This window comes from Babylonia areolata, chromosome 34, assembly GCF_041734735.1.
Source record: "Babylonia areolata isolate BAREFJ2019XMU chromosome 34, ASM4173473v1, whole genome shotgun sequence".
Lineage (NCBI taxonomy): Eukaryota > Metazoa > Mollusca > Gastropoda > Neogastropoda > Buccinidae > Babylonia > Babylonia areolata.
The window spans coordinates 14364889-14389888 of record NC_134909.1 but is presented as its reverse complement, the minus strand read 5'-3'; the positions used below and the strand labels follow the sequence as shown (position 1 = coordinate 14389888).

The window sequence follows — 25000 nt, the reverse complement described above, 5'->3', positions numbered from 1 at the left end:
CATGTGTGTGTGTGTGTGTGTGTGTGTGTGTGTGTGTGTGTGTGCGTGCGTGCGTGCGTGCGTGCGTGTGTGTGTGTGTGTGTGTGTGTGCGTGTGTGTGTGTGTGTGTGTGTGTGTGTTTGATTGTCCGCGATGGTTACAGTGTATTTTGATCAGCAGGAACAGTGACTGATTCAGACTTGTGAAGCACTGTTGGGTGAGACCTTCTCATCAAACATCTGTAAAGAGAGAGAGAGAGAGAGAGAGATAGAGAGACAGAGACAGAGACAGAGACAGAGAGACAGAGTGATTGAGAGAGAGAGAGGGGGGTGGGGGTGGGGCGGGGGGCGGGGGGAGGAATCTTCCTGATTAAACCACACATTTGTTATAACTAACTTAACTTTCTGGGGGACGAGCACGATAATGTTGTTAATTAATACGAAAGAACAGTCTAAAGTTCTCGCAGCAAATTTGATGGACGCAACACACACACCCACACACACACACACACACACACACACACACACATCACACACATCACACACACGAGCACCCGTAACAATACGTACAGAGGTGCCAGTGAGTTCCCACCCAACAATACGCTGGCGTGCACGCATTGATCTCTCTCTCTGTATACTGTACACACACACACACACACACACACACACACACACACACACACACACACACACACACACACATATATATATATATACCCGTTAAGAGAAGCACCCCCGTCTCTCAGCTCCCCCTCCTCGCCCCCTCTCTATCGGTCAATGTCTTTCCGTATCTCTTTCTTAAAGAAAAAAATAGAAAGAGAAAGAACATAGGGAAGAAACAATGACAGAAAAGAAAAAAGACGCACATTCATCCCACAACACACACACACACACACACACACACACACACACACACACACACAACTCCCTATTTCCCTCAAGCCCCCATCCCCCCCCCCAACCCCCCCCCCCTCCGCACCCCTCCACACCACACACTGACTCGCAAAACTATCTTCCCTACCCGTGACACCCCTCCCCTAACCCACCCCCCTCCCGCCACCCAAACACACACACACACACACACACACACACACACACACACACACACACTTTCTCTCTCTCTCACACTCTACAATACTTACTTTCCCGACTGACCACAACAGACCAGGTCGTTTCGCTAGCGTCTCCGGTGGTCCTCAGCGCCAGAGCCACACATTCGTACTCCCTACTCTCCCCTTCCTCCAGATCATACACCAACACACGGAGGCGGGACTTGTGAGTGTCCACAGTGTCCACAGCACACGAAGAGTAATCCGCATACGTCAGACAAGTGTTGGAGATGGCGTTGAGCGAGGTGAGAACGGTCTGGTCGTGTTTTCTGAGCAGTTTGAGCGACATGAGCTTCGTTTCCGGTTTCAAGCCATCGCCCCAGCACTCCACTTCCTGTATGCTGGCTATGCCCTTGAACGATTTGGTGGTGAGGCCTATGGTGGGACGGGAGTGGGGGTGGGGGGTGGTGGATTTGACAATAAAAAAAATCAGAATTTTCTCCACAAATAACCCTTTTTCTTCTCTCAAAATATTGACGGATGCTACCCTCTTATAAAACTTCTGTTGCGGAGTGGAACCTTCCCCAAATCTGACCCCCCGATTTGCACAACCCATTAATCAATCTTTATTCAATGTTGACGGTGGCTACTCTCTTTTTAAATACACATGAAAACGACGAAATCTCTATGTCTCCCTTCCACCATCACCACCCCTACACCCTGCATTTCCTCCAACACATTCGTTCAATTTTCGTGATACTACTGTTATGAAACGTACGCTTACCAGCTTCACAATATCGAAACATCATTTTACTATAAAAAAACAACAACAACAACAACAACAACAACAACAAAAAACAAAACAAAAAAAAAACAACCCCACATTTACATAACTATAATTTCATCTGTACATGTATTTCTTTTCTGCGTAACATTTGCTGCTTCATTATTGGTTCAGTTACAAGCTCGTGGTAATATAATGCGGAATACTAATCATTACAGATTATCTTCATTACCGTGTTGTCGAATAAAACCACTGATAACGTTAATTACAAATGAACCCCCCACCCACCCACCCACACGCTGGCATTAAAGCGCTCAGAACAGCAGTACAGTCAGAAAAGACCTATCCTATCTGTGGATTTTGCCTGATTAAATCTGCTCTGTTTAACGCACTCACGGTGGATATTCAAACTATAAACATTTAACCTGTCATCCTGAATTCAACCTACTTCCATTACTAATCCATAACCGTACAGTAACTACCGACAACACCTCGGTATAAACAGCTACTAACTGTGACCCTCTAAAGCTCGCTTGATAAACATGGCGCCCGCAACGCTAAGCAAGGGAACATCAATACTACCCCCCCCCTTTCATTTCTCCACCATACTCGACCATTCTGACAAAAAGAATACCTAAAATTCCACCCCTACCCTTAAGCATACCCTTCAAAACCATCACCAAACCTTCACTTGCAACACCCTAAGAAAATTCGCCTACCGTTGTGAGCACAAGAACTGCTGATGAAGAAGCAGAAGAGAAGAGAAATCACAAGACGAACACTGACACAGCACTGTGCAGCCATCATGGCGAACTGTCGTGGTTCTCTCTCTCTCTCTCTTTCTCTCTCTACCACTACTGCAGCCTTCGACAGCAACAACACAGCACGCACTAAACGAGACAAAACTAGCAGTTGCTTCCCTTGCAGGCCTGGAAGGAACCAAGATTTCTTTCCCTTGTTGTGAACAATTTCGCGCGAGTCTTGCAAAAGTCTGTGTTGTGTGTTATTTGCGTTTCCTCGAAATTAGATATATTCAAAAATGAAGTAACAGCATCAGGAGCAAAAATAGTTTTTTTAACACTATACACACGCATATACTCACACAAGTAAGCACGTACGCATACAAACACGCACACGCGCATAAACGCGCGCAAGCACGCACACACGCATGAACGCACGAACACGTGCACATACGAAAGCACACACACACACACACACACACACACACACACACACACATGATCGCCGGTGCTTGTTTCAAGCCCCAAAATTAAAATAAAGAGCTCCTTTTGGGTAACGGAAAATGTAAAGCACCAATGAATGCACAGCATTTTAAACAAACTCTAATATGCAGGGGCACTGAAAAGCTAATATATATATATATATATATATATGTGTGTGTGTGTGTGTGTGTGTGTGTGTGTGTGTGGAGGAAGAAGGGAGGGAAGACATAGAGACAGTAGAGAGAGCAAGAGGGAGAGAGAGAGAGAGACAGAGAGACAGACAGACAGACGGACAGACAGCCAGACAGATAGATAGATAGACAAATAGATAGATAGATAGATAGATAGATAGATAGAAAGACAGAGATGGGAGATGGGTGGAACAGGAAAAAAAGACAAAAACGCACACAGGTAATATGCAGGCAGACATACTCTTCATGTATACAAACAGGCAGAGAGAAAGACAGAAAGACAGACAGACAGACAGACGGACAAAAAGAGACAGCTACTGGAAAAGATGAACAGACAGCGAACATGAGTGAGTAAAAAAAGATCACAGCAAAAGACACAAGGATCGATAAACAGATCACCCCCGAAAACGGAGTATGGCTGCCTACATGGCGGGGTAAAAACGGTCATACACGTAAAAGCCCACTCGTGTGCATACGAGTGAACATGGGAGTTGCAGCCCACGAACGCAGAAGAAGAAGAAGAAGACGAAGAAGAAGACGAAGAAGAAGAAGAAGAAGAAGAAGAAGAAGAAGAAGAAGAAGAAGAAGAAGATAAACAGATCGAATGCGATCCTCCTACCCATCAGTCAGCACCATCATCATCAACTGACGTAATTCAATGACAGACAACATGACGATGATGATGATGAAGGACATGAAAGGATGACTCAGACTAACATACGGTGTCTATTTCCGACATGCAGACATCATGCTGACAGACACATTCATTATCCCACCGATAAACAAACCCTTGTTGCCCAGCTACTGACGAATAAATTTGTCAGTGACGGACTGTCACCCCCTAAAAAAAATGAAGACTGAGAGTCTACCATCATCGCCGCTATGTGTAACGTACGGGACATTAAATAAACAAAATTCCTTCCCTGCTTCAGGTTACAGGTAAGGGCTTCAGCCCTTTTTCTGAAGATACACGTCCTTCTTCTGTGGATTATCAATACCTTTGTTCGGCAGAATCAATGACACCGTCTCTACGTACTTCATCTTCTTCTGCGTTCGTGGGCTGCAACTCCCACATTCACTCGTATACTGTACACGAAAAGGCTTTTACGTGTATGACCGTCTTGGTGTTTTTTTCTTTCTTTTTTTAACCCCGCCATGTAGACAGCCATACTGCGCTTTCGGGGGTGTGCATGCTGGGTATGTTCTTGTTTCCACAACCCGCCGAACGCTGACATGGATTACAGGATCTTTAACGCGCGGATTTGATCTTCTGCTTGAGTATACACACGAAGGGGGTGCAGGCACTAACAGATCTATCTGCACATAATTATGTTGACCTGGGAGATGGGAAAAATCTCCACCAGGCGCCGTTACCGAGATTCGAACCCGGGACCCTCAGATTGAAAGTCCAACGCTTTAACCACTCGGCCATTGCGCCCGTCAGTTTCCACGTACACGACGAGTAGTCATTGCACCGCAAACTCCTGCCACACTGATATCATTTCATCTATGTTCAGCTGCCAGGGGTTAATGATTGATTCCACAAACAGAATATAGATATGAGTACAGATTTTTTTTATATGCTGTTTTGAATTTGACAATACTCGCATAATTTGCATCTAAACGAGACTTGTAGATGATACTCTAAGGCTATTGTGTGAAAATTTTCAAAGAATTCGGTTTCTCTATCATTGAGAAAATACTTGTCAAAAAGCGGTTCACTTTTTTGGGGGGGACACCCGATACATACCACATGCACATGATTCTTTCTTCTTCAGACGAGTAAAACTATATCTGTCAGTCATCCAACCATCAACTGTTAACTCAGTGACCACTCCATCAGTACACCCGTTCATGTAAAGATCAGTATTGGTTGACCATAATTATGTTTTATCGATGATTGAGAGAATATTAAAGCTTAGAGCTGTATCAGTGTCTGCATTCCACGACATACCATGTATCGGCAATGTTCAAAGGCAAGGTACGATCACAAATGCGTGATCACGTGCACGTAACTTTCACATGGATGTCATTTTCTTCCTTCACTTACACACATACACACCGAATCACAGGCACAGTCACACATACACACAGACAGACAGACAGACAGACAGACAGACACACACACACACACACACACACACACACACACACACACACACACACACAAACACACACACACACACACAAAACAACAACAAATAAACACCCTTCACCACTCCCACTTTTTAACAAGTGCGCCTGCGCACACAAGCATACAAATATAACACCCCACACAGACATGGAAACAGAGAGACAGACAGACAGACAAACAAAGACAGACAGACACAGAGAGACACACAGGATGGGGGACATTAAAGGAGAGAGAGGGGAGACAGACAGAAAGACAGAGAGGCTGAAAAACAGAGCCACACACATGTACATACAATCAAAAAGACACACACAAAAAAAAGAGAAAGAAAACAGAGGCAAAAAAAAAAATCAATGAATGAAACAACAACAACAACAAACAAACACACACACACACACACACACACACGGACACACACACAACAACAACAACAACAACCAAAAAACGTCGACTCACTTTTACGGGTCACCACAGTGGACCACACGATTTTGTCAGGTTCTCCCTCGGACCCCATAAACGACGCCTTACACTCATACTCCCTGTTCTCCCCCTCCTCCAAATCATACACCAGCACACGCAAACGAGAATTGTGAGTGTCTGTGGTGTTCACCACACAGGATGAATAATCCGTGTAGGTCAGACAGTCGTTGGTGAACACGTTCAGAGAGGCCAGCACAAACTTGTCACTGGACCGGTACAGTCTCAGAGACAGCAGTTTCACTTCCGGTCTTAAGCCGTGGCCCCAGCATTCCACTTCCTGTATGCTGGGGAACCCTTTGAAATCTCGGGTGATAATACCTGAAAAGTTTGATGCAATTTTGTTTCCGCAATTCCCGCTTTGAAAAAAAATTCAGTATGGTCAGTGTTGAGGAATTTACCCCCTTACATCCTTTTCGGCATAGAATTCGATATTATCATTTCATACGTTATTTCCTTCTATTATTTTCTTTTGACCTTAGTCACTTTTACAGAAGAAAATACCAAAATATAAAAAAAACACTGACGTGTTAAACAATTTTAAAAAAGGTTAATAATTAGACAACGAAAGTTCCTCTGAGGAAATTAATTATCTAAAAACTATGAGAAAGTAAGTTTTCAGTCACAAGCGCTAGCATGATTTAGCCATCGCACTAAATTAATGATTTCAAAACTATAACGAAGTAATGTTTCATTCACAAGTGCTAGCACCTTTTAGCCATCTCACTGGCACTGTGCCTTAAGCTTGCTTAGAAAATTTATTCTAAAAAATCGTATAATCATGAAACATAGAAAAAAAAAATCTTTTAGACTATGTAACAACTATCAAGCACTTTCCATATCGAATTTTCAATTCGCTAGATGTACAAGGTTTAACAACTCGTCAATATTGAAAAGGAAACAGTGGCTAGTACCCTGCAAGATTATGCATTTAATTTTGGTATCTTCCATCTACGTTTTCCTCCATTTAAGATATGTAATAGTCAGAAATATAAATATATAACTATCTACGAAGTGTATAACGAAAAATAATTCATTTCGTTGGCTTTCAGAACATGAGTATCCATCCCCAAACGCTACGTATCCACACTGACACAAGGCGCCCCATTCCCAGCCAGCCTACAGGCCCTGGTAGAGAACTGCACATCAATACTGCTCGACACTCACTACTGCTGCCTACACCCCTCCTCCACCACACCTTTCCCCTCTGTCTGTACCAACTACAACAAGTATTCACTGCTGACACCTACATAGAACGCTGCCTAACAACACAAGCAAGATGACTGACGTACCGTTCTCAGTCCCCGAAACAGCGATGACGAGAAACACGAGAGAAAAACACGACCAGCTCCACAGCCTTTCTGCACGGTAGGCAGCCATCATGGCGAACTGACTTCACTCTGCTCTGTGTGTCTCAGTTGTAGGGGGAACAAAGCACAGTTCCTTCCCTTTTCAAAGCGTCAAGTCGGCAGGATTTATCTCCCATATTGCAAGGCGTTCAGTAGCTGTTTCGGATTTATCAGCTGAACACAATCAACGATAAATTTAAGTCGTTCAGAGCAAATGTAGGATTGTGATGTAATATACTGTGTGCAGGATGGCCATTTAATGCAAAATTTCAGTTTTAGTAAACAAACCACCGGGTATATGATTTAGAACGTTATTTTGTAATTCGCCAAGATCGGTTCAACAATACCCTCCCTCCCCCCCTCAGCCCCCCCACCCCTTCTCTCTCTCTTTCCTCACACATACTCTCATATGCAGACATATGGCGAATTAGACAGACAGACAGACAGATAGATAGATAGATAGAGAGAGGGGGGGGGGAGAAAGAGACAGAAACAGACAGACAGACAGACATAGACAGAGAGACAGACAGACAGAGATAGAGACAGAGAATGAGACAGAGCGTGACAGAGACAGAGAGACTGAGTGAGAGGCAAAGACAGAGAGAGTGATACAGTTTTAAAAACAGACAATCAGAAAAGACACACAAACAGACAGATAGACAACACACACACACAAACACACACACACACACACACACACACACACACACAGAGGCAGAGAGCGACGTTCAAACAAAAACCAACAAAAAACAAATAAAAAGCCAGTATGTATGTATACATGTATGCGCACTTCTGTTTCACTACGTACATGTGTGTGTGTGTGCGTGTGTGTGTGTGTGTGTGTGTGTGTGTGTGTGTGTGTGTGTGTGTGTGTGTGTGAAGAGGAGGGAGAGAGAAAGAGAGAGAAACAGACAGACAGACACTGAAACAGGGAGGGAGAGTGAGAGATAGGGAGAGGTTGGGGAAGCAGGGAAACAAATACATAATTTGCACGTGTACACTCTTCATTATTCTACTCACTTTTTCTTGCCACCATCACTGACCACATGATTTTGTCCGCTTCTCCTTCAGACCCCAGCACTGTTGCCTTACACTCATACTCCCTGCTCTCCCCCTCCTCCAGGTCATACACCAGCACACGTAAACGAGAGTTGTGTGTGTCCGTGGTATTCACCACACAGGAGGAATAGTCTGTGTAGGTCAGACAGGTCCCAGAAATCACGTTGACAGAAGCCAGCACAAACTTGTCACTGGACCGGAACAGTCTCAGAGACAGCAGTTTCACTTCCGGTCTTAAGCCGTGGCCCCAGCATTCCACTTCCTGTATGCTGGGGAAACCTTTGAAATCTCGGGTGACCATTCCTGTAAAAGGTGAAGCAATTTTGTTTCCGAACTTCCCTCTTAAAGAAAGCACAGTTTGGAAAGCACTGACGGATTTATCCTCTGAAATCCTTAATCACAACATGTATAGACCCCACTTACTTCTTTTCAACTTACAATGCCTCCAAATTCTTTTAAACTCCCCCACAATTTCAGAAAACCATTATAGAAATATCAAAATGATAGTGGTTGTTGTTATACCACGTTTTTAAAAAGAAAACGTATTGTGCTTTATATGATAACATTAACTAACATGAAATTATATTAATATCATAATGATTGAAAATTTTATAAATGCATACATATGTACGTTTAAACAATAGTTCTGGCTATGTACCATATGTGAACTGAGTACGTAAAAATATAATTATCAAAGCAAATATAAATAATATTCTACTCAGTTTTAGGATTTGTGACCACTTTCACGTACTTCATATAATGTTCTTTCAAAGCATTTTATTTATACAATTTATTGAATCACCAAAACAGGATCTGAATCAATTTTGTATATGAAAACAGCGGCGATTTCTCGTCAGCATTTTGCATTCAATTTTGACATACTCAACCTACGTTTTCGATCATTTGGCAAATGTTAAAATAGAAAAATGCACGTAAATAGCTAACAAGCGAAAGATTATCTATTTCATTTTCATTTAATTTATTGGCATTTCAAAGAGTAAATTATTCACAAAAGAACATGAGTATCCATCCCCAAACGCTACGTATCCACACTGACACAAGGCGCCCCATTCCCAGCCAGCCTACAGGCCCTGGTAGAGAACTGCACATCAATACTGCTCGACACTCACTACTGCTGCCTACACCCCTCCTCCACCACACCTTTCCCCTCTGTCTGTACCAACTACAACAAGTATTCACTGCTGACACCTACATAGAACGCTGCCTAACAACACAAGCAAGATGACTGACGTACCGTTCTCAGTCCCCGAAACAGCGATGACGAGAAAAACGAGAGAAAAACACAACCAGCTCCACAGCCTTTCTGCACGGTAGGCAGCCATCATGGCGAACTGCCTTCACTCTGCTTTCTGTGTGTCTCAGTTGTAGGGGGAACAAAGCACAGTTCCTTCCCTTTTCAAATCGTCAAGTCAGCAGGATTTATCTCCCATATTGCGAGGCGTTCATTGACTGTTTCAGAGTTATCAACGGAACATAATGACAATACACTGAAGCTGTTCAGCTCTAAGGGAGGTTCGTGATATATACCACACACACACACACACACAGACACACACACAGACACACACACACACACACACACACACACACACACACACACACACACACGCCTGTTAGTGTAAAATGAACAGGTTTGAGAAAAGATCAGTATTAACAGTAATGTTTGGTCGATGATTGATAATTGATTGATAATTGATGATTGATTCATTCGCCAAAAATTTCTTGAGTTCAGCTCAGTTACTCAATGAGGCGCCACTGCGTTTGGACAAATCCATATACGCCACACCACATCTTCGAAACAGATGCTTGACCAGCAGCGTAACATATCGCGCTCAGTCAGGCCTTGAGAATTTTGAATGTCACACCCGACCACTCTCTCTGTTTCCTCGTACGCACATACACACCAATACAGACAGAGATATACATACGGAGAGAGACAGAGGGACAGACAGACAGACAGAGAGACAGACAGTCAGAGACACAGAGACGCTGAGAGAGACAAAGAGAAAAAGTATGATAAATTAAGCAAACAAAAGGGCAATGTCTCTTTGACAATGAAGACAGTCGTTTGACAAGCTGTAAAGCTAGCAGATTCTTTGCTCCGAAAGTTGGTCATCACACAGAAGGACAGACAGACAAATAGAGAGACATATGTTGTTTTTTTTTCTGAATCCAAACCATTGAGCGCGGGTCTTCTTCTTCTCCTTCTGCTTTCGTGCGCTGCAACTCCCACCTTCACTCGTATGTACATGATTTGGCTTTTACGTGTATGACCGTTTTTACCCCGCCATGTAGGCAGCCATACTCTGTTTTCGGGGGTGTGCAGAGGTCTAAATCTCAGGCAGCCAATATGGGTTTAAACCTTTGCAAACAATGTTTGCGGCAAACATTCAATGTAATGCTGCTTGGAATGGCATATATTGCTCTTTTCGAAGAAACAAACTTGAGTTTCAGTAGTTAAGCTACAGCTTAATAGGTTTTGTACAAATTAGTTGAAAGAGAGAGAGAGAGATACAAAGACAGACAAACAGACAAACAGACACAGAGACAGAGACAGAGAGAGAGAGAGACAGACAGACAGACAGACAGACACACACACACACACACACAGGCAGACTGACAGAGAGAGAGGGTTACATAAAATGGTTCCTTCACGGCAAATGATTCTACTCACTCTTCCGTACAGCCAGAGTACTCCAGACAAGTTCCTTGGCTTTTCCAACAGACCCCATCACTGTGGCAGTGCACTCATACTCCCTGCTCTCCCCTTCCTCCAGGTCATACACCAGCACACGTAAACGAGAGTTGTGTGTGTCCGTGGAGTTCACCACACAGGAGGAATAGTCCGTGTAGGTCAGACAGGTGCCAGAAATCACGTTGATGGAAGCCAGCATGAATTTGTCCTGGGAACGAAGCAGCCTCAGAGACAGCAGTTTCACTTCCGGCCTTAAGCCATGGCCCCAGCATTCCACTTCCTGTATGCTGGGGAACCCTTTGAAATCTCGAGTGACCATTCCTGTAAAGGGCGAAGGAATTTTGTTTCCGAACTTCCCTCTTAAATAAAGCACAGTTTGGAAATACCTAACGGATTTATCCTCTGAAATCCTTAATCACAACATGTATAGACCCCACTTACTTCTTTTCAACTTACAATGCCTTCAGTCCCTTTAATCTCTCCCACAATTTAAAAAAAATTATTAAAAAAATATCAAAATATTAGTGGTTTTTATACTACGTTAAAAAAGCACTATGTTTTATGGTACTAGTAACTGACATTAAATCATATTAAAATCATAAAGATTGAAATTTCATTTATAAACGCATGCACGTTTAAACAACAGTTCCGGCTATGTGCCATATGCATACTGAGTTCTTTAAAAATCTAATGATCATGGTAAGTATGAATAATCTTTTTGGATTTGTAATAACGTTTATATATTGTACTTACAATGCATTTTAATTATGCAATTTATCAAGTCACCCACATTGAAAAGAGAACTTGAAGAGCCGAATTTAACTTGCATGTGAAAATAGCTCTCATCAGCATTTTGCGTTTCAATTTTAACATATTATACGCAGCCTGCGTTTTCTTTCACTTAATAAACGTTAAGACAAAAATAGTTCACTAGCAAAAGATTATTTATCTTATTTAATTCATTGGCATTTCAAACAGTGAACTGGTAACAAAAGAACATGAGTATCCATCCCCAAACGCTACGTATCCACGCTGACACAAGGCGCCCCATTCCCAGCCAGCCTACAGGCCCTGGTAGAGAACTGCACATCAATACTGCTCGACACTCACTACTGCTGCCTACACCCCTCCTCCACCACACCTTTCCACTCTGTCTGTACCAACTACAACAAGTATTCACTGCTGACACCTACATAGAACGCTGCCTAACAACACAAGCAAGATGACTGACGTACCGTTCTCAGTCCCCGAAACAGCGATGACGAGAAACACGAGAGAAAAACACGACCAGCTCCACAGCCTTTCTGCACGGTAGGCAGCCATCATGGCGAACTGCCTTCACTCTGCTCTCTGTGTGTCTCAGTTGTAGGGGGAACAAAGCACAGTTCTTTCCCTTCGAAAAGTGTCAAGTCGGCAGGATTTATCTCCCATATCGCGAAGCGTTCATTGACTGTTTCAGAGTTATCAACGGGACACAAACGATAATAAATTAAAGTTGTTCAGTGCAAAAGTATGTTCGTGATACATACCACATGTTGAATGACCAGTTAAGCATAAACTGACCAAGTTTGAGTAAACAAATCACCAGGTAAAATAAAAAAAATTCCCAGTTATTCGCCAAGAATGTTTTGAACAATGTCACACCCACCAATCTCTCTTTCCTCATACTCACATTCTCGCCTACACTGACATAGGCATAGATACGGGGGGAGAGAGGAAGGGAGGGGGTACCTTTACTCATGTGCTTAGGGAACACTGTCATGAATTTTATGACAAATGAATGAGTATGCACGCGTGTGCGTGAACTCATGTGCATATCCATTTTGTTAGTGGGACACTAGCATGCTTGGACGCTACCATATGTACGTATGTGGACGTATATGGTCGCTTGAGTACGCGGGTCTGCAGCGATAATAGAAATGGAGAGACGGAGAGAGGGAGAGAAGGAGGCACAGAGAGAGAGAGAGAGAGAGAGAGAGAGAGAGAGAGAAAGAGAAGGAGAGAGAGAGGGAGAGAAGAGAGGAAGAAACAGAAAAACAGGAGAGAGAGAGAGAGAGAGAGAGAGAGAGAGAGAGAGAGAGGTACAGGTACACACACACACACACACACACACACACACACACACACACACACACACACACACATACACAGGGACAGTGAGACAAGAAAAGACAGAACAGCCGAACAGACAAATATACCACTGCACACTCACCACCCTAATAAAAAAAAACCAAAAAAAAAACAAAAACAAACCACCAAACCACTGATAAATCAGAAACCTACTTTTACGCGTCACCATAATGGACCCACGATTTTGTCAGGTTCTCACACTTCCCACAAATATGTTCACACACACACACACACACACACACACACACACACACACACACACACACACACACACACACACACACACTGGTCCATGCATTCTTCAATCTCCAATGTGCTTCTCATCAGCAACGCTCGTTATCACGGTAATTTCTTCAGTACTTACTTTTTCGCGTCACCAAAATACTCCAAAGAAGCTCAGTAGCTTTCCCGTCCGACCCAACGATAGTGGCAGTGCACTCGTACTCCCTGCTCTCCCCTTCCTCCAGGTCATACACCAGCACACGTAAACGAGAGTTGTGTGTGTCCGTGGTGTTCACCACACAGGAGGAATAATCAGTGTAGGTCAGACAGTTGTTGGTGAACACGTTCAGAGAGGCCAGCACAAACTTGTCACTGGACCGGTACAGTCTCAGAGACAGCAGTTTTACTTCCGGTCTTAAGCCGTGGCCCCAGCATTCCACTTCCTGTATGCTGGGGAACCCTTTGAAATCTCGTGTGATTATCCCTGAAATGATGTTATGCTTTCGTTCATTTTTCTTAAACGAAACGCATCACATCTCTGATAGTATATAATGTCCCATATTATTTTACTTCTAATCCTCCTTAACGCCCTAACCTCAAAACCTATATTTTAAATGCTAAAACGCATAACATTTGATTAAAATATGTGCAAAACACACTTGTTTGCATTATAATGGTTGATAGATAATGTACCCCCCACCCCCGCCGTCCCACCACCACCAGAAAACAAACATGCTTCAAAAATATAATTTGTAAAGAAAGGCACTTTCAAGTCACAATCCAAACGTTTCCGATCTTTGAGTAAACCAGGGGAAATGTTGAAACCTCATATAAGTGGTAATGGAAGCAATTTCGATTTTTTTCTTTAAGCATGCTATGCTCATTAATTAACGAATATCAGCATCTGAATGGAACTTTTGTTTATGTGATTCAGAATGAATGATACCTCTTTCAATAATGGTCAGATGATGATAAAAAAAAAGAAGAAAAAAAATGTAACTGATTTCAAGTAAAAAACAGAGGATAGATCTCATCAATTTTACACGAGTGATTCTATTGAAAGAATATAACTACACAATAATATCCAAATCCATTATGCACCAGAATAAATATATAAATCAACTGTGATTTTCAGCAGATCCCACAAGAACATGAGTATCCATCCCCAAACGCTACGTATCCACACTGACACAAGGCGCCCCATTCCCAGCCAGCCTACAGGCCCTGGTAGAGAACTGCACATCAATACTGCTCGACACTCACTACTGCTGCCTACACCCCTCCTCCACCACACCTTTCCCCTCTGTCTATAGCAGCTACAACAAGTTATCATTGCTGACACCTACATAGAACCCTGCCTAACAACACAAGCAAGATGACTGACGTACCGTTCTCAGTCCCCGAAACAGCGATGACGAGAAAAACGAGAGAAAAACACGACCTGCTCCACAGCCTTTCTGCACGGTAGGCAGCCATCATGGCGAACTGCCTTCACTCCGCTCTCTCTCCAGTTGAAGGGGGAACAAAGCACAGTTCCTTCCCTTAACAAAGCGTCAAGTCACCAGGATTTATCTCCCATATTGCAAAGCGTTCATTGACTGTTTCAAAGTTATCAGCTGAACAAAAACGACGAAAAAGTAAACATATGCGCAAAAAGCAGCATCATGGTATAGCACGAAATGTGGACTGAACAATTTAATTTATCTGAATTAACGAGGCTTGAGAAAACAAACTGCAAGGTAAAAGGATCTTTTCAACAATGATTTATCCTGCCTCTCTTTCTCACGCAGAAATTGTCCATGGTTGCACACATTCACATCGTGAATCATGTGTTGAGTTTAGCTTATGAAAATCATCCCTCTTCACACAGACTAAAACCAAATCACATGTTGAGTTCATCTTCTCTCTCTCTCTCTCTCCCTCCCTGTCCCTCCATCTCCCTCCCTCCCTCCCATTTGCTCTCATAATATAAATATTATGTGCGAGTGCGTGTGTGTGTTGTATAAAAGGTAAATGGATTCAGCAAGAGAGAGGGAGGGAGGGAGAGAGAGAGAGAGAGAGAGAGAGACAGACAGACAGACAGACAGACAGACAGAGAAGAGTAAAGAATGAAGGAAGGGAGGAAGGGTGGAAGGACGAAAAATAAACTTCTTACAGTAGACATACCTTTATCATTCTATCGGAAAATTAGGTGGCTGAATCAAACTAGAGATGGACACAGACAAATGGACAGAGAGAGACAGATACTGACAGACAGACAGACAGACAGAGACAGACGGAACAAAACGTGATGTCGTATCAGAACGAAATAGCTCTCGGAAGATAACTGCACACACACACACACACACACACACACACACACACACACACACACACACACACACACACACACACAGACGACACATACACAATATATACCAGCATCAAAGCAACACAGCCCCCCTCCCATCCTCCCCCTCCACCCACTCACCCTCCCACACAAGACAATCAATCCACTCACTTCTTCGACTGACCAAAGCCTTCCACACGATCTCTTTCGCCTTTCCTTCAGATTCCAGAATGGTTGCCGTGCACTCATACTCTCTGCTCTCCCCTTCCTCCAGATCATACACCAGCACACGCACACGGGAATTATGTGTATCCGTGGAGTCCACCACACAGGAGGAATAGTCCGTGTAGGTCAGACAGGTGCCAGAAATCACGTTGACAGAAGCCAGCACAAATTTGTCATAGTTACGGAGCAGCCTCAGAGACAGCAGTTTCACTTCCGGCCTTAAGCCATGGCCCCAGCATTCCACTTCCTGTATGCTGGGAAAGCCTTTGAAATCTCGGGTGATCAATCCTGTAAAGGGTGATGCAATTTTGTATCCGAAATTCTCTTTTTAAGAAAGCACAGCATGTGTACAATACCAACGACCTTTTCCTTTTAAATCCTGAAACTTACTTTTTTAAGTCAGTAGAGACCGTTATTTAAAATACTATTTTTTAATCTATTCCATTTTTACGAAAGAAAATATTAAAATATCAAAACGGTAGTGACTCATACAACGGCTTTTAAAAATAGTGCGTAAGTAGAATTTATATCACAATCATGAATTAATTTCTAGTCATAAATCCTTCCTTCAGCATTTGCTCTGCTACTGTACAAAAGCATACTGAGAACATGTCTTTAAAAAAAGATGTAATGATCATATCAGATATGAATAACATTGTTATCTGGGAACGCTTTCAAATACTTCAATGTATTTTATTTATCTAAATATTAAAAGTCATCCTCCTTGAAAATGCAGCAGAGCCGAAATAAACTTGCATGTGGAAATAGTGGAGAATTCTCTTTAGCATTTTCCGTCCAATTTGGTATCATCAGTCAAAGCTTTCTTTCCTTCAAGAAATGTGTAAGCACGAAAAACACAAGAGGTAGTTAACTAAGACGTGCATAAAAAAAGCAACAAAATTATTTCACCAGCATTTCAGATTAAATTATTCACAAAATAACATGTTTATCCATCCCCATCAGTATCCATCCCCAAACGCTACGTATCCACACTGACACAAGGCGCCCCATTCCCAGCCAGCCTACAGGCCCTGGTAGAGAACTGCACATCAATACTGCTCGACACTCACTACTGCTGCCTACACCCCTCCTCCACCACACCTTTCCCCTCTGTCTGTACCAACTACAACAAGTATTCACTGCTGAAACCTACATAGAACGCTGCCTAACAACACAAGCAAGATGACTGACGTACCGTTCTCAGTCCCCGAAACAGCGATGACGAGAAACACGAGAGAAAAACACGACCAGCTCCACAGCCTTTCTGCACGGTAGGCAGCCATCATGGCGAACAGACTTCACTCTGCTCTGTCTGCCTCTGTCTCAGTTGTCGGGGGAACAAAGAAGAGTTACCTCACTTTTGACAAAGTTATGACAGCAGGAGTTACCTCCCATATTGCAACCCTTTGTCGTCTTCATTCAACCATTTTTTCAACATGATGCGGACTGAATCATATCCATTCCAATGAATTCTAAAGTGCACAGTGTAATAATCATGGCCATCAAAAATACTGACTAAACTATACTAGGGTTTATTTTTCTTACGCAATAATAAACGGAAGCAAATTTGTTTCCAGTCACTTTTTTTCCCAGTGTGAAATCTCCCCATCCCTTCCCTCTCTCTCGTTTTGTTTAAGTGAGAAAAAGCGGAACCAACATATATATATATATATATATATATATATATATATATATATATATATATTATATTATATAAATTATACATATATCTGAGCATGTAAGCGGGAATAACTTTAAACATGCACAGACAGAGAAGGAAAGAGAAACAGAGAGAGAGAGAGAGAGAGAGTTAGAGAGAGAGTGTAATAGGCAAATGAACATTTTCATTCATGATACGCCTCTCTGCATGTAATACGTGCTCATCTGTTCGAGCATATGACATGCACGCACGCACGCACACACACACACACACACACACACACACACACACACACGTAGATAGACAGACATGGATGACACAGTGATTTACGAATATATACACGTAGACGGAAAGGTGAAGAGACGGACAGACAGAAACACGCTGAAGCCGATTGCAGTAGTCATTTCGGAGCAGAAAATACGATAAGAACAAAGTCATTCAAAATCACAAAAAGAGACAGATATATGGACAGGCAGACAGACAAACATATCAACAGATATGCAGTCAGACAGACAAGCAGAAAGAAAGACAACAAAGCATCAGACAAAGAGAAAGACGAACGAACGGACACACTTTACACACAAAAGAAAGACACGTATAGAGGTTCACATGTGCACACACTCACGCTAGCGCATGCACATGACATACAAACATATATTACACACATTACACACACACACACACACACACACACACACACACACACACACCCTCACCCCCTCTACCTCCCACCCACACATATACATACATACATACATACATTGCAATACAACGAGTTCGCACAAACTTCAAAACATAGAGATAAATGAGATATAATACAGACAGAAGAACTGACAGACAGACAGACTAATATGACGAAGTACCAGGAACAACAAGACCATATACACGGTAAACAGATTCTACTCACTTCTTCGAGAAACCAAGGCCTTCCATTCAATTTCAGTGGCTTGTCCCTCAGACCCCAACACTGTTGCCTTACACTCATACTCCCTGCTCTCCCCTTCCTCCAAATCATACACCAGCACACGCAAACGAGAATTGTGTGTGTCCGTGGTATTCACCACACAGGACGAATAATCAGTGTATGTCAGACAGTTGTTGGTGAACACGTTCAGAGAGGCCAGCACAAACTTATCACTGGATCGGTACAGTCTCAGAGACAGCAGTTTCACTTCCGGCCTTAAGCCGTGGCCCCAACATTCCACTTCCTGTATGCTGGGGAAACCTTTGAAATCTCGGGTTATCATTCCTGAAAAGGTTGATGCAATTTTGTTTCCAAAATTCCCTTTTAATCAATGAAATATCAGCAATTATGGGGAATTTACCCCTCTATATCTGAAATCACATACTCAATAGACACCATTATTGCTTAAAAAAATATTCCTTCAGTTTCCTGTAACCTTAGTTACTTTTACACAAGAATGTATCAAAATACAAAAACGACACTGACTTGACATAAAAAAAAGGCTTGATAATCAAAAAGAATAAAAGCGCGCATCCAGAAATTATTCAAAAACCATTACGAAGCAAAACGTTCATTCACAAATGCAAGTATACTTTATCCATTACCCGGACACCGTGTAAATGGCCTTAGAACATTTCATTGAAAAATATAATGAACAAATCAAATATGGATAATCTTTCCTAAGCTGTAACCATTTTCAGGTATTTCAAATATTGTTCTTCCAGTGCATTTTATTTAAATTGCTGACTAATTCATAGATATTGAAAAGAGCTGACGTGAATTCTAGCATGCATGTAAAAACAGTGGTGAGATCTCATCAGCATTTTGTTTTCAATTTTCACCTCTTCCACCTATGTCTTCTTTCATTTAAGGAAACGTAAAAGGAGAAAGTGTACACAAAAAGCTAACCATCGAAAAATAAAATTTCATTTTACTGGAATTACAGACAGTGAAATATTCACAAAAGAACATGAGTATCCATCCCCAAACGCTACGTATCCACACTGACACAAGGCGCCCCATTCCCAGCCAGCCTACAGGCCCTGGTAGAGAACTGCACATCAATACTGCTCGACACTCACTACTGCTGCCTACACCCCTCCTCCACCACACCTTTCCCCTCTGTCTGTACCAACTACAACAAGTATTCACTGCTGACACCTACATAGAACGCTGCCTAACAACACAAGCAAGATGACTGACGTACCGTTCTCAGTCCCCGAAACAGCGATGACGAGAAACACGAGAGAAAAACACGACCAGCTCCACAGCCTTTCTGCACGGTAGGCAGCCATCATGGCGAACTGACTTCACTCTGCTCTGTGTGTGTCTTAGTTGTAGGGGGGAACAAAGCACAGTTCCTTCCCTTTGGGAAACGCCAGACCGGTAGCAGTTACCTCCCATCTCGGGTGTTTTCGTGGTTTGTGTGAAACCACTTAAAAAAGTAGATACAACATGTGCATATTATATCTTAACTGTCTATAGTATGATATACGAATGTTCTAAAACATAAGTCAAAGCTAATATATCAAAGGAACAAGAGGGAGTGACACTGTGAGAGAGAGGAAGTGTGTGTGTGTGTGTGTGTGTGTGTGTGTGTGTGTGTGTGTGTGTGTGTGTGTGCGTGTGTGTGTGTGCGTGTGCGTGTGTGTGTGTGTGTTTGTGTGACAGACAGACAGACAGACAGACAGAAACTGAGAAAGAAAGAAAGAAAGAAAAAGAAAGACAGACAGACAGAGAATGGATTAATATACGATAAATAAAATAAGTAAATACATTAGAAATGAAACAGCTGTATCGAAAGTGAGGACGAACAAGGGTGAAACGTTTTATAATTTTTATATTTTTTAAAATAAAATTGTATGCTGTGCATTGTATGAAAAAAATTTGAAAATAGATTTTTTTCGCTTCTGAAGCGAATCATTCCATGTAAGCTTTGCCATATTGCCATATATTCATTTGAAGGAGACTGTTTGCTCGTTTGCTTGTTTCTTTTATTTTGTGATAAATCTTTTCAGTAAACAACGATTCCGCCTCTCTCTCTCTCTCTCTCTCTCTCTCTCTCTCTCTCTCTCTCTCTCTGTGTGTGTGTGTGTGTGTGTGTGTGTGTGTGTGTGTGTGTGTGTGTGTGTGTGTGTGTGTGTGTGTGTGTGTCTTTCTCTCTCCCGTCTTCCTTTTCATCTGTCTGCACTTTGAGGATCACTTGACAAGTCCAGTACAAGACTCCAGTTTATTTTCCAAACAATACGCAACGATCAGTTATTTTTCATATCACCAAATATAGCTCACACCAAACAGTAGACAAAACAATGACATTTATAATACAGGCACGTAAGAACGCGCGCGCACACATACACATGCACGCACGCGTATGCGCGCACACACACACACACACACAAACCAACACACACACACACACACACACACACACACACACACACACACACACACACACACACAGACTTACTCCTCCGTATCACCAACGTTGTCCAAGACAGGGTTTTAGGATCCCCCAAAGCGGCCAGGGTGCTAGCGTTGCAACCGAACACTCTACTCTCCCCTTCAGCCAAATCCGACACGAGGATTCGAACCTTGGACCTGTGCGTATTACCCGCGTCAATCACACACGACGAATATTCACTGAATGTCACACAACTGTTGGTGATCACATTGAGAGAAGCAAGTAGAGAATTCGATGGAGCATCGAAGAGTTTCAAGGACAGTAATTTTACATCGGGGTCCAGGTTGCTTCCCCTGCATTCCAGTTCCTGTATGCTGGGGAACCCTTTGAAATCGCGCCACGTCATGCCTGGAAAGTCACGTGACTCGTACACAAAAGAGTTGGGGGTGGGGGGAAGAGGGGGCGGGTTGTTGAAGTTTCTTGGGGCGAGGGGTTAGGGGATGAGGGGGCGGGTGTTAAAACGTCATAGAAATTAAGTATTTTTCTCAATATATTTTTACGTCTATGTTTTTCTCATTTCTTTTTGATGGAAGTTTGTAAAGTGTTTTTCATTATTCCTTTATTTGATTATTTGACTAACATTTTTTAATCGTTCCACCTCTATCAAAATATGGAATATTTCTCTAATGATAATAAAAAGGAAGAATGCAATCAACCAAAACATTTCAAATAATTATGATAAATGTATGTGTATGTACTATACATTTTCTATGCCTCTATATTTCATATAATACGCAGATCGGCAAGCGAAGTTATTTCATGTGTGTGTGTGTGTGTGTGTGTGTGTGTGTGTGTGTGTGTGTGTGTGTGACGAGTATGGCATAATAATTCACGCATACATGCGCGAACGTTTACACTTATCGTTCAATACCCCTACACATTCAGTCAGTAATCCATTGGAATATATTTACATCTTTTGGTGTATCAAATGATTTTTTTTTTAATGTTACTTAATATTTTATAATTGAACTGGGAAATAAAAATTGCAATATAATCTTTCCGTCCATTTAAAATACCAAATAATACTGTTAAAATTGGGAAGTGAAAATCATCCAGCCACAGTTAGCATCGAAACCATAGTTAGAGTGTAAAAATTAACTGCTTTGCGTGAGACTCCTGTACATACATTATAAATATCACAATGACACCCTTTTTTCTATTTTCTTTTTGATCGAACAAATGTTATGTCGTTGTGTTCATAATCATATCATTCTCTGTTTCAGACTTGCTACTTTACAGAGCAATGTCAAAGCCCCGAAACAAACACGAATTTTGCACAACGCATAACAAAATATGCTTCCACGCACGCACACACCACACACTACACAGTCAATATCTCTCTCCCTCTCCTTGCAAGCCCAGCTAAAGCAGAACACGACCCCCTCGACTCAAAATCTTCCATCCTCAAAACCTCGATCATTTCAACGGATTGAAGTTTATGAGAGCACTACTTCAGTGACTCTGAAACTAATGTGACTTGTTCCCTACCGTTTGAAGATGCAGAAGCCCCGAAAAGGAAGAAAATCAGGTAAATTTCCGAGCACAGAAACACAGTGTGCTGAAGCCACGACGCCATCTTGGCGAATAGTTTTCCGAGCTGTAAGGCCTGCTCAACATTCCTGATGGAGGAGTTGCTTCCCCTGAACAAGGGAAATCGCTCTGGATTGCTTCCCTCTAAGCGCACACGTGAAGGGGGAAAAAAAGTTACTTTTGTTACGAATCGCTTGGTCCATGCGTAATTGGTTTATTTATTTCACCATCAACATTTTTAGCTTTTGATTTGTGCTTGAAAACGTGCCCCAATCCTGTGGAATTGTCTAAGTATTGAATCTACAGCAGTTCACCCTGTTTGCATACCATGGAGGGATGAAATAGAGACGAAGAGAAACAGATAGAAAGATAAAATGACAAAAAGGACACCCACACCACACACACACAAACACACACACCGCCACCACCACCACTACACACACACACACACACATACACACACATATACACACACACCATTACCTCCACCACCATTACACACACACACATACAAACACACACACACACACACACACACACACACACACACACACACTGATGTAGATACAGCCTTATAATACAATCATACCGAAAGGAAGTGTGGGAGACATAAACAGACGTTTGTACAGACAGACAGAGCCGGCGACAGAGACAGAGAGAAGATCGGTGAGAAAGCTAGAGACGGAGACGGAAACAGAGACAAAGAGAGACAGAGATGGAGACACAGAGAGACAGAGATGGAGACAGAGATTGAGACACAGAGAGACAGAGATTGAGACATGGAGAGACAGAGATTGAGACATGGAGAGACAGAGATGGAGACATAGAGAGACAGAGACACGGAGGGACACATAGACTGAGAGTGACACGAGGCACGGACAGACAGACAGACAGACAGACAAAATGTTGGGGACAGAGACATGGGCAGAGACCTGGACATCATCCCGTCTTTACACTCTGCTCCCTCACACTGCTCCTCTCCTCACTCCCAAAGCACACACACACACACAGACAGGCGCCCCCGTGCACACACACACACACACACACACACACACACACACACACACACACACACACAGAGGAAAAAAACAACATATCTACACACAAAGAAGAAACATATACACACACACACAGAGGGAAAGACCAACACATCTACACACAAAAAAAGAAACACACACACACACACACACACACACACACACACACACACACACACACACTCATACACACACACACACACACACACACACACACACAAACACACACACACACACACGCACACACACACACACTCACACACACAAACCCGTAAAGAGAGACAAAGAGACAGAGACAGAGAGAGACTTACTCCTCCGTGTCACCAACGTTGTCCAAGACAGGGTTTTAGGATCCCCCAAAGCGGCCAGGGTGCTAGCGTTGCAACCGAACACTCTACTCTCCCCTTCAGCCAAATCCGACACGAGGATTCGAACCTTGGACCTGTGGGTATTACCCGCGTCAATCACACACGACGAATATTCACTGAACGTCACGCAACTGTTGGTAAACACATTGAGTGAAGCCAGTAGAGAATTCGAATGAGCAGCGAACAGTTTCAGGGACATTAATTTAACATTGGGGTCCAGGTTTCCTCCCCTGCATTCCAGTTCCTGAATGCTGGGGAACCCTTTGAAATCGCGCCACGTCATGCCTGGAAAAGTCACGTGATTCGTACGACATTCTTTGTCTGTCTGTCTCTTGGTCTGTTTATCTATTTGCTTATATGAAGTTTCAAGTGAAGGTTTCCTTCATAAACTTTATTATATCCTTTGTATGTCCGTGTCTATTTATTTTTCATTTCATTTTATTCTTCTTCTTTTTTTCTTTTTTTTTTTGCGGGGGAGGAGAGGTGGGGGTGGGGTAGGGTAAGAGGCAGATTTTTTTTTTTTTTTTGTCATTCTTTCTTTCTAACATTATTCATTTATCTAAGACACATTTTACGTTTTCCAGTCCTATCCAAACAATAATACATGTTGTTGTCTTCAGTTTAACGTCTTTCCATACTTTTCCAATAATACATATTTCTCTTATAATGACATAAACATTGCATTCAACCTTTTGTTTTTAAATATAAAAGAACACACACACACACACACACACACACACACACACACACACACACACACACACATCTCTCTCTCTCTCTCTCTCTCTATATATATATATATATATATATATACATATATATAAACTGAATACATATAAATTTTGCGCTACAAGTATAAGCAAATCTTCACTTTGAGCAATGTGTTTCTGAGAAACGGTTACATTCATACGCTACAATGTTTCATGCGTACATGCGCAAACAGTTTAAAACACATCGCTTAATATCCCTACATAATCATACAATAATTCGTTCGAATATATTTGTTCCATCCTTTATATAAACAAGGAAATAAAATGATTAATAGCATGACTGACCTCCATCCTCAATAAAAACTTGCTAATACTGATTACGTTGGATAGACTAACGACAGTATACA

The 25000-nt window shown here is 42.3% G+C and overlaps 1 protein-coding gene across 1 annotated transcript in view; it reads right to left on the bottom strand.

The window, feature by feature from the left end:
• LOC143277441 (uncharacterized) overlaps positions 1-11180 on the bottom strand; it is a 179958-nt gene extending 168778 nt beyond the window's left edge. Inside the window, exon 1 of the mRNA XM_076582262.1 lies at positions 10937-11180. Coding sequence (XP_076438377.1) covers positions 10937-11156 — 220 coding nt within the window. The 5' untranslated portion in view covers positions 11157-11180. The remainder of the gene's footprint in view (positions 1-10936) is intronic.
• Between the last annotated feature and the right edge of the window lie 13820 nt (positions 11181-25000).